The following is a 10,277-nucleotide window of genomic DNA, read 5'->3' as shown; positions in this document are numbered from 1 at the left end:
GAGACAAATTGAATGTCAAATATACAGTTTCAATGTAGTGAAGACTACAAGCTAATCTAATAAATTGTTATTAAAGAAGTTTAAATACTGGCAAAGATCTGCAAGAAAATTGTTAATGCACTAGTTCAAAAAAAAAGAATTATTCAATAAAGCGACTAACTGGAAAGGTTTAATCAACGAAGTGCACGGATATTAGGTCTATGTAAGAAAGTTCATTGAGAATGTTCATAATCTGAAGCAATTAATTGGAATGAGTGCGGTAGTTTGGGTTGTTTGTCTGAGGCCAATTAGCACTTCAGACAAAACCGTCTAAAGAGTTTTGGAAAGAAGATGTCAAACATCCTCATTGATACAAATAATCATACTCATCCTTAATGCAACTTCCCTGCAGTAAGCACAATCACACCACTGAGTAATTTGGCACTTGACTTCTCTGGACAGACTCTACATCGGCAGAGTCTTCCCAGAGAAAGAATAATACCTGACAACATGTTTGTTTCTTTCTTTCTTTCCTGGCAAATTTGCAGACAGTGAAAGTACAAGGGAATGACATCTCACACAAGCTGCAGATTTCAAAAGTGAGGAAAAAGGATGAAGGCTTGTATGAGTGCAGGGTGACCGATGCCAACTATGGAGACCTTCAGGAATACAAGGCCCAGGCATTTCTCAAAGTCAACGCTAACAGCCACTCCCGGCGAATGCAAGCCTTTGAGGCATCTCCGATGTGGTTGCAAGACATGAAACCTCGCAAAAACATCTCAGCAGCTGTTCCAAGTAGCATCCATAACTCTGCCAATCAGCGTGTGCGTGCCACCTCCAGCCCTGAAGCAGCAGCCAAAATCCCCAAACAAAGTCCACAATCAGGTATGGTAAAGCATTTTGAGCTTTCATTTGATTGCTTACCAGAATGTAAAAGGAGGTTAACTCGACAAGGTAACCAGGAATTGTGACTAGGAAGAGTGTGGTGCTCATTTATTCTTCTTTCTGGCTCTATTCCTCCTGCTATCTCCTTTCTTCCAAAAAGCTGAAGAATAAGTTTCTGGGCAGAAGAAGCAAAAAGCCTTAAATTCCTATACATGTATTTTATCTCTACTGGTTTTATCTGCCTAAGGTTAGCTCTCTAATCAAAGCTTAGCTTTCCCTGTAGTGTGTGTGGAGAGAGAGGGGCATGTCAGTGAATGATTCATCTCATTTTAGACATCTGCATGATAAATTAAATAAACACCTATCCAGAAGTGTTTCTCCCTAAGTCAATTTACACCAGTCACCTAACTTTTATCTCTCTAACATTTAGTAAATTTAATCTACTTTTAGTATCAATAGTATTTTCATAACGAACTTGACTTCTAAATCTAGGCAGACCTTAGATACACCAAATTGTTTCTCTGTTGTGTAGGCTTTAGAAAGACATGGGTTTGTCAGAGAATGTGGGTTTGTCATCTTCAGCTGCTTGACCATTTGCTTTGAATCAAGCGTTAAAATGGCAATGCCTCAGTTGTCTGTCACATAGAAATTAACATACTAGACATTTTGTTTGGAAGATTTTGTACAGCACTGTATAAATGTAAGCAATATAAGTCTACATGTTCTACATTGATCCAGTAAAATTCAGAGTTATGCAAAGGTACATGAATATATAGGAGGTGCAACTGTTCACCACTGTATCATGGCAATAGAGAGATGAACGGGATAAAAACTTGACATGTTGTAAATGATCAAAAATCCTCTGGAAAACAACCTGTGCAAGTTTAAGGGTTTCTGGGTTACTTCTGTTTACACTGAGGGCTCCAAGGCAGGAGATCACAACCTAGCTTAAAATGCATAATGGAAGCTAACCTAGTTGGTAGGGATGCATCATTTTTCTGCTAACAAATGCCATATCATACCAAAACCAAAACTGGGATCACAATAAATTTCATAGCACACCTACTGTGAAATCACTTTCATCTTATAGGCATACAAAAACATTTTGATAAGGAAAATACATTTCATTACCGATTGGAACAATATAATTATTCATATGAAAATTCTTATTGCTATTAGAAAAGATGATGCGCGTATTACCACCATTTTGCCTCTGTATACATTTTTAAAAATTTAAGTAAAAGTTACATTCTTTTCCCTGAAATGGAACCACTTTCATTTTTTAGCTCTTCCAAAAAATGTATAAGCTGTCAGAAGAAAAGAAATATTTCAGTTTATTTAAAATCATCATTCTACCATGGCTTTCCTTTCAGAGAAATGTATATACCACTTATTTTCCATTGGACTCATACATTTCAAAGTAGCAGACTTGTCTATAAAGTGGATACTCTGGTTTCTGTTCAGTTATATGTGAAATTAATTAAAACAGTCACAAGTTTATGAAATATGTAGCTACAGACTACACTGCATTGCACCCAAAGTGTGCACATAACAGCTAATCCACTAAATCACTTTGGATATATAATTGAATCTATAGTATTGTTTATGTCTTTAGTCCAAGCAATGTCTTGCCTGATTACTGAACATTTGTTATTTGAGAGCTAGTAGGTTATTACATGTAAAGGTCACTGTTTAAAAAAGAAACAAACAAAACCAAACTTAATCTCTGATTTTTCCTTAAGCAAAGATTATTGCAGATCAAGTACAGACAGTCCCAATCATAAAGAATTTAAAAATTAGATTAGAATATAATTTAGTTTATTAATACATTTGTTTTATGATGAAGCACAGATTAATGCAGTATTCATCAGAGGTGAAACTCATCTACTGAAGAAACAAAGAGTGTACCAAGAATCCATATTAGGCTTAATCTCAATTTAACAGTCACTTGCTACTTGGTAATTACTGGTGATATTTTTGATGAACGTCACTTTAACTCTTGAGATCCAAGATTCACTTTCATTTACTTGAGAAAATCTGGGCCTGATTTTCCAGCTATGGTGTGATTTGGATTTTCACTCCATTTTACACTCACTCTACACCAATAGAAATACCCGTGGGAGCACAGGGCAGTGGAGGTTTTTAGCTCTATGTAATTTTGAGGAGTAACTTCAGCTGAGGAGGGAGATACATCAGTTGTGAGACCTCAGAAAAGTGGAAAGGAGGTGTCATAGACAGTAACAGTCTTTCTTTTTATGATACTGAATCAACACAATCTCCTTATACTGTCAAATGAGAAACTCTTCCCTTCTTCAACATCATGCTGACTATATATGCATTCACAAGACTACTGTGTAATTACATTACATGTGAGCAATGTATCCATCCAGCCTAGAACACTGAAACAAGTTTTAATACAAATTTATCATTATTAACCACGTCAGTATTTGAAAGACGTAGGGGGTGATTGTGATGTGTTTGTTCATGTTGAGTAATTCATTGACTTCAGCAATACTATTTGAAGAGAGAAGTACTATTAACCATAGGTAGTTGTATAAAACATTCTCCAATATTAGAGAGCTGGTGCATAGTTATTGGCAAGCAATAAATTTTACTGCCATGCTCACAGACTATTGCGAAATACGTTTACAACAGATGGAAACACAACACTGCAAAATTATTGAGAAACCTGTATTCAGATATTTCTCAAGAACTTGGATACTAATAGAGGAAATAATGACCCTGATTATATGAATATTTTGTCCCCAAAATTTATTCTTGAAAGGTAGATAGCACTCTACTTAATTCCTTCTGTCCTGAAGCACACTTCAGACTTTCATTTATTTCTTAACAATAGATATTTAGTAGTAGCTCTAGAAAAGTAGTTTACAGTCACTGCCATTTAAAAATATCAGCATTTCCCAACTGAGCAGATATTTCTGCCATTCTCCTCTCAAAAGTAAAAATATCTGTGATAACTATGAGGGAGCTGTATAGTCAGGGCTGACAAATTAAAGTGATATGAAGTCCATACAGCATTTTGCGCTGCTCTGAAAAATGGTGTATGAGTGTAAAAAGTATATGTGTTATTATTAGCATAATGGAGATTCAATATAGGAGGAAAGAGCTGAAGAGAGCACATCCCACAGACAGTCTTCAGATAATGTACTGAGAAGCACTAAACATCTACCTCAAAATCAAAAAAGTCAGGAAAGCAAAAGTCAAAGCTGACACAGCTTGACCCTTTCATTTCATATTCATGGGCAGCAGTAAATAAAGTAAACCATCACAGCTTAACAAGAATCTCAGTAATTTGATAGGCTAATCTGCATATATCCAGAAAATGTCCTATGTAGCTGGAGTGACAGACATTTTTTTTATGCATAATTCATAACAGCGTATCTTAATCCAAAGGTAAAAATACAGAATTATCACAGAACATTGTAGCTCTAAGCGATGTTGCGATTAACTGAAATCCAAAGCTCCAACGAATTCAGGTAAAAGGAAGCTAAAAAATCCACAGGCTGCACCAGATCTCACTGTTTCATGGATATAAATCTAGACAGTGTCTGCTACTTGCATTCAAGTCACTCAACATTTATAGCAATAGAAAGGGCTGCAGAATCTGATCTGTTGGGAATCTGTATATCCCCCAAACTCTTCCTCTTCTACCAATGCTCAGTTAAAGCACTCAAAGCTATTAGTTGCTTTTCAGATTCAAGAAGATCAGACTCAGAGAACTCAAGAGGGAATAGCTCCAAAGTAAGAAGTGACGTTAGGTCCATTTTCTGACTGCTCACATACAGATGCTGCACATTTCTAGCAACTTTTTGTTCTTTCCTGAAGTAACAGATTTACCTATTAGCCTAACTACAAGCCGAAACTGTTCCCGTGATGATGGCAGAGTCGTAGTGAGTGACTTGAAAAGGAGCACAAAGGAGAACGTGGTTCTTACCTAAGATATAATGACCTGGATTCTTGGCATCATAAATCACACTGAGAAGCTGATCATCAGGTGTGAATGCAAAAGAAGAGGATGAAAACCGGTCTGTTGATACTGATAAACTGATGATTTTCCTTCCAGCCACCATTTTTATCCACAGAATCCAGGAATCTTTTATTATCAACCTATTGTAAACAAAAATTTTATGTCCACTCTGGCATCTTCTGGGATATAAACCAACCTCTGTCTTCCTGGTTTTTTTTTTCTTTTATGTTACTTCTCCTCTTGAAGTGAAGGGACAAAAAGTCTGCTCTAGCCTCCACCAAGGTGACAGCTGACATTGCTCTTTTCTTCACTAAGAGAAAGATTTTGGCTTTTGCAGCTGCTGTTTTGCTGTTTTAGAAACTGTGAGTACCCATAAGGCTGGGAGGCACCGGCTGTTACTATGGTTGTTGCACAGCAAAAAGTCAAGTCTCTGTTTCCTTAGGACTATGTTAAAGCAAAAGTCAAATGAGAGTTTTACTCTTATTCTGAAGCTTATTCAGCCATTCTCGGAAATTCTTGCAAAAAGATGATGCAAGGACTATCCCTTTTTATACCTGTAGGCACTACAATCTCTGTTTTTACTTGAAACTTACGCTTTGGTTCTCTCTTCCTAAAATGAAGCCACTCTACTTTTTTAGTTTCTCTGAAATAATGGAATAAATTCTAAGCATGTTAATTGATATAGCCCTGTTAACCAGTTAGTTGCTGACCTTGAAACTGTAAGCATCTTCTGAGAAGCGCTAATGTACTCCAGATAACTTTGACAAAGCAAGGTCTTAATAGCAGTTAACTCCCTTTTTTTAGGCCAGGATTTCCAGTGCAGAATGAACTCCCTACAGCCTTATGTTTCTTTCATAAATCCCATGTCTTAATTTCTTATATGCACATACTTACTGATAGAACCAAATGCACACAGGTATTTGAACTTCTGTTCCTAGTGCTTAGTCCAACTGAACCCCAAAACCAAAAAAGTTGTTTTCAGTCAATGTGCAGCTTTAACTCCTGTCACAAGCAAAATGGTATCTACTTTTTGTAATCATCCCTCACTGCCATTGCCAATCACAGATACTACACCACTGTCACCTTTCTATTAATTTCTATTCCTCTTACAAAAACCCAGGTTCAGGAATTAAGAAGAGAAAGCACTTGCCAACCAATATGTTCCTTTTTGTTATTCTACAAGTTTTAGCAGTTGTTCAATCTCATGTGCCCATGCCAGACTGCGTACTGAGTATGCTTAGTTTCAAACATATCCTCTCTGAAATCAGAGATATTATTTTCATCCTTAGTTATGCCCATAGTTAAGCACTAACACAGAATCATAGAAGAAAATCATCATCTTCTCAGATTTGTTGAGATAATCATGGATTCTGTCCTTAATCATAAGATATCTCTACTGTAACTCATACTCCTGTAAAAGTTACAGTGTTTGGAAGGGAATGTTAAATAACTTTAGTTAATCACAAGCAGGGGTAAGAAGGGATTTGAGAAAGCAGGTAATGGCAGATTAGAAACAGCCTACTACAGGAAAGAGGACTCCATGGAAGATTTCCATTTCTATTATTCAAACATAGCCTGGACGACCCTTGAACAGTTGCTTTTTCAGAAATCATACAGGTTATATGCATGGAAAAACGTCTTTGGATGCTGCACTACGTATTTGCCTCCTATGAAACCAATCCAGAAATGGTGAGGACAGACACAGAAGGAACTAAATCCACAAAGTTTTAGAAACTCATTTTGCCCTTTCTTCATCTACATTGTTGTTTATCTACACACATGTATACTGAGATCTTTCCTATTCTTTTGGTAACCTTACCAGCATATTTCACTGTCCATCTGCCATTGCTATGTATGCACTTAGTTACACCTCTTCCTTTCCTTTAGCTGTTTAAAAATGAACCTTTCAGACTCACCTCACCTTTAGAATAAAAGCGATACATAAAGATCTGGTAGGGGACCCTGCAGGAGTTCCCTGAGTAACAGAATCACGGTCATTCTGTTCTACGTTCCTGATATAAATTTATTTAGTAATTAACCACTGGAAAGACTGCAGATAGGCCACACAGTTAGTAAAGAAAGAGAAGAAAAGAAAGGAAGAGAAGAAAAATGAGGGGGGGGGGCGGAAGCTGTTTATGAGTTCTTCATCAGCTCACTCAAATTGCTTTTCATTGCAACACAATCAGGCAGTTGCACTGGGTCATCAGAGATTGCAGCATATGTGACAGGGCCTGCTCTTGAAATAACTGGTAGGATTTCTTTGCTTCAGAACACAGCCCATTTGTTACTTGAGACACATACAGCAAAGCAGAAGACATTTTCACTAGTTTTGGATGAGAAGTGGGAAGTTTCCTGTCTATGGTGCCCTACTTCATTGTGAAAATCCTTTGCATCACTTAAAATTAAAAAGAATCGATAGAATTATCTGCTGGTTGGAATCGATACAACTCCGCTGAAGCCAAAAGAATGGCATTCATTTACAATAGCAAAAAATTTGGATCAAGCATGAGGATGAAGACGAATTCTCTTCTACTCATAAAGTGAGAGTGAATTACAAGAATCTAAGCTTTACCCAGTTTGTACCCCCTAAAGAAGTTTAGGACAATGAAGCTGTCTGGGAGCGGAATGAAGGGAAGGAAAATACCTGAAAACTGCTATTTTCAGTGTGTTCAGATTTGGGGGCAAGGACCATTCTTGGTGATGGGTTTTGCTTCGAGTTTTTTGTGGTGTTTTTTCTTTACCTTTTATCAACTTTGTTCTAGTGTTTATTTTTGAAACCTTAGGTTGGACTAGCTAGAAAACTCAACACTCTTAGTATTTTCTTATTCTCTGGACAGAGATTTTCCGTTCGATTAAATAATTTATAAGCTTCAAAGATATTCCAGACATATAACCTTCTTTACAGCTACAGTAATAATTAACCCTGCTTTGCTGATGATAAAGCCGGATGTCATTTGAAGAGCAACTGATGATATTTCTGCTCGCCGTGTGAAGAGGAGACTCTGCCCCAAACTCTTCATTTTACCTTGTGGTTAAGAAGTTGTCATCATACTTTTTGGCAGTGCAACTTGCTATCCTGTCTGTGTGTGGGTGTTCCAGTCTCATCAACCTCACTGAGGTTTGTTCCCCCACCTACTGACAAATGCTACTGTCTTGGAACAAAGCTGCCTAGCCTAATGTGCTGAGAAGAATAAAAATGTGAAAGTTAACTACCACAGGCAGCATTCCCCGTGCTTCATACATACAATCTGTGTGTTCATCTACAGCAACAAAAATACAGATAACAAATCTGCATGCTACTTCTGCTGCCAGTCCTATTTCTACTTCTATTATTCCCTCAGGTGCTGCTGTTGCCTGTAACACTGACTGAAGCTTTTGTCCACCGAATCATAGGCATAGGGCTATAATGACTATAAAAGCAACTTCTACATGACTACATAAGATGGTATATCCTTCTCCAGTTCATTCTGTGCAACAGAAAAAAAGAATTAAAAGGGTAAGATGTTTTGTCAAGGAGCAATAATAAATCAATTATGAAGCCAAGAACTAGCAGTAGGTCTCACAGAGAGGTAGACATTCAGATGGTGCAAAGCCATTTAGTGGAATAATACTATTTAAGAATATGGCTTCATAGCATTGTGCCTATCTGCAAATCTGCCGAAATAAGAGGTGATTATTTATTTTGTACTCTGTTGAATTATTCACACGCATAGAATATACACTGATCAGTGACCATCTTATACCTGAAGAGTCTTTGAATAACAACAGATGACATTTCATGATTGTGATTGATCCCACACCCCAAACTATAACAAGAAAGGTAAAAAGATCTGAAATAAAAGTAGAAAAATTCAACAATATAGAATGTGAAGGAGATAGAGTTGATACAGAATTCAGCACAGATACTTCAAGCTTCGTTCTCATAATCCACTATTTTTGAAGTAGTGCACTGTGCTTGTAGGGGTGATAACGTTGTATGGCAATAATGGCAAGGGTGAAGGCTTTGATGTCTGAACTCTGATTTAGCTCTTACAGTTTAAAATGTTGCTATACAAAGTCTCTGTCTTACCCTAATCAGAAATTACTGTGTGAAACCTGGATGACAGAAGGAAATAGGTGCTTGCTCCTCAGTCTTCCCAATTCACAGTGATGAGCGTGAAATTAAGCCTCTATGACAGCTGATAAACTAATAATGGGTTAGAGAGATAGACGAGATAGATGAAGAAATGGCATGGCATTTGCTTGTATCAATCCTACTATTGGGGGGTTAATTTCCATTAGAGGAGGAGGTAGAGAGATGGAGGCACTATCATCTTAAACTGCTCCAGCTAAAACCATTAAGAGCTTGTGAGTCATAGCCCTTAGACAGAGGTATGTACTGTTAGTCAGAGGCATTGTTCTAATCTCTATAACAACTGCATTATCCACCAGGCAAACAAAGGATCAGAAGAATGGTCCCTGCCTCAAAACACTTACCATCTAGCAATCAGACAGAAGAAAACAGACGCATCCAGTTGGATGGGTACAGATAAATGGGAGCTTTAGCTGAGTTCCATGAAAATAGCTCTTATATAAGTGATATAAATAGAAGCCGATCGGGCTGACTGTATGTCAAACATGAGCCCTTAAGCTCACACACACAGTGTCAGGTGTGAAAAGTGAGAAAAGGGATTGAATATCTCATGCTGAAATATTTACAAAGAATGATAATTCTCCTTCTGTCTATGTTATAATAACCTTCTTTGTATATGTTTTTCTTGGTGTGACAGTGCTGTTGAAGATGATAGAGTAATATTAAGTATCGTCCCACATAAGATTTTTTTCTGATAGATGACAGGATGAACAGGATGCAAAAAGCATCAGGGGAAAAAGATGAGTTAAATTCTATTTTTCTTCAAATAAAACTCTTGCAACTTTATGGTATCTTTCAGAAATGGTCCTGTTAACAGTTTAATTACAATGTGGCATATATGAAATATACACACATTTTTATATATATTGCAAAAATGCTGAGCAATTTATGCTGGAGCCATGTTTAATTACAACAGCAGAAGCTGATTGCTAACGAAAGAGTCAATTCAAGAAGAATTTTTGTTAACAGCCTAAGTTCCTGCCTTCATTCAGGATGGAGCGTAACTATATGCAAGTAAATGGATGAGGATATATTCCCACAGGACAGTCACAAAAAACTGCATTTGCTTTGGAATCAGCCATTTCATACAGATAAATAGAAATGCACTCGTTTATATATTTTTCTGTCACACATTAAAAAAAATCTAAGACATTTTATATCCATGGTTTTCAGGGATAGGATGAGAGAGAAAGGTGCGCAGTGCTGATAAGAGCAGTCATAAAGCATACTGCCAGTTGTTCTCAAACAATACCAATTAACCAATTTAGGGACTGCATTTGCTTGAGCTTGCCT

General features: G+C 37.1%; 1 protein-coding gene across 1 annotated transcript in view; it reads left to right on the top strand.

Moving 5' to 3' along the window:
- Positions 1-527: 527 nt before the first annotated feature.
- VSTM2A (V-set and transmembrane domain containing 2A) overlaps positions 528-10,277 on the top strand; it is a gene marked incomplete at its 5' end in the record, with an annotated part of 18,022 nt that continues 8,272 nt past the window's right edge. The window contains one exon of the mRNA XM_009701960.1: positions 528-864. Within this exon, the coding sequence (XP_009700262.1) occupies positions 528-864 (337 nt within the window). The remainder of the gene's footprint in view (positions 865-10,277) is intronic.

The sequence above is a fragment of the Cariama cristata genome, unplaced genomic scaffold (assembly GCF_000690535.1).
Source record: "Cariama cristata isolate BGI_N322 unplaced genomic scaffold, ASM69053v1 scaffold15136, whole genome shotgun sequence".
Taxonomy (NCBI): Eukaryota; Metazoa; Chordata; class Aves; order Cariamiformes; family Cariamidae; genus Cariama; species Cariama cristata.
Note: the sequence above shows the minus strand (reverse complement) of the source record. Positions and strands in the feature narration are given on the sequence as shown.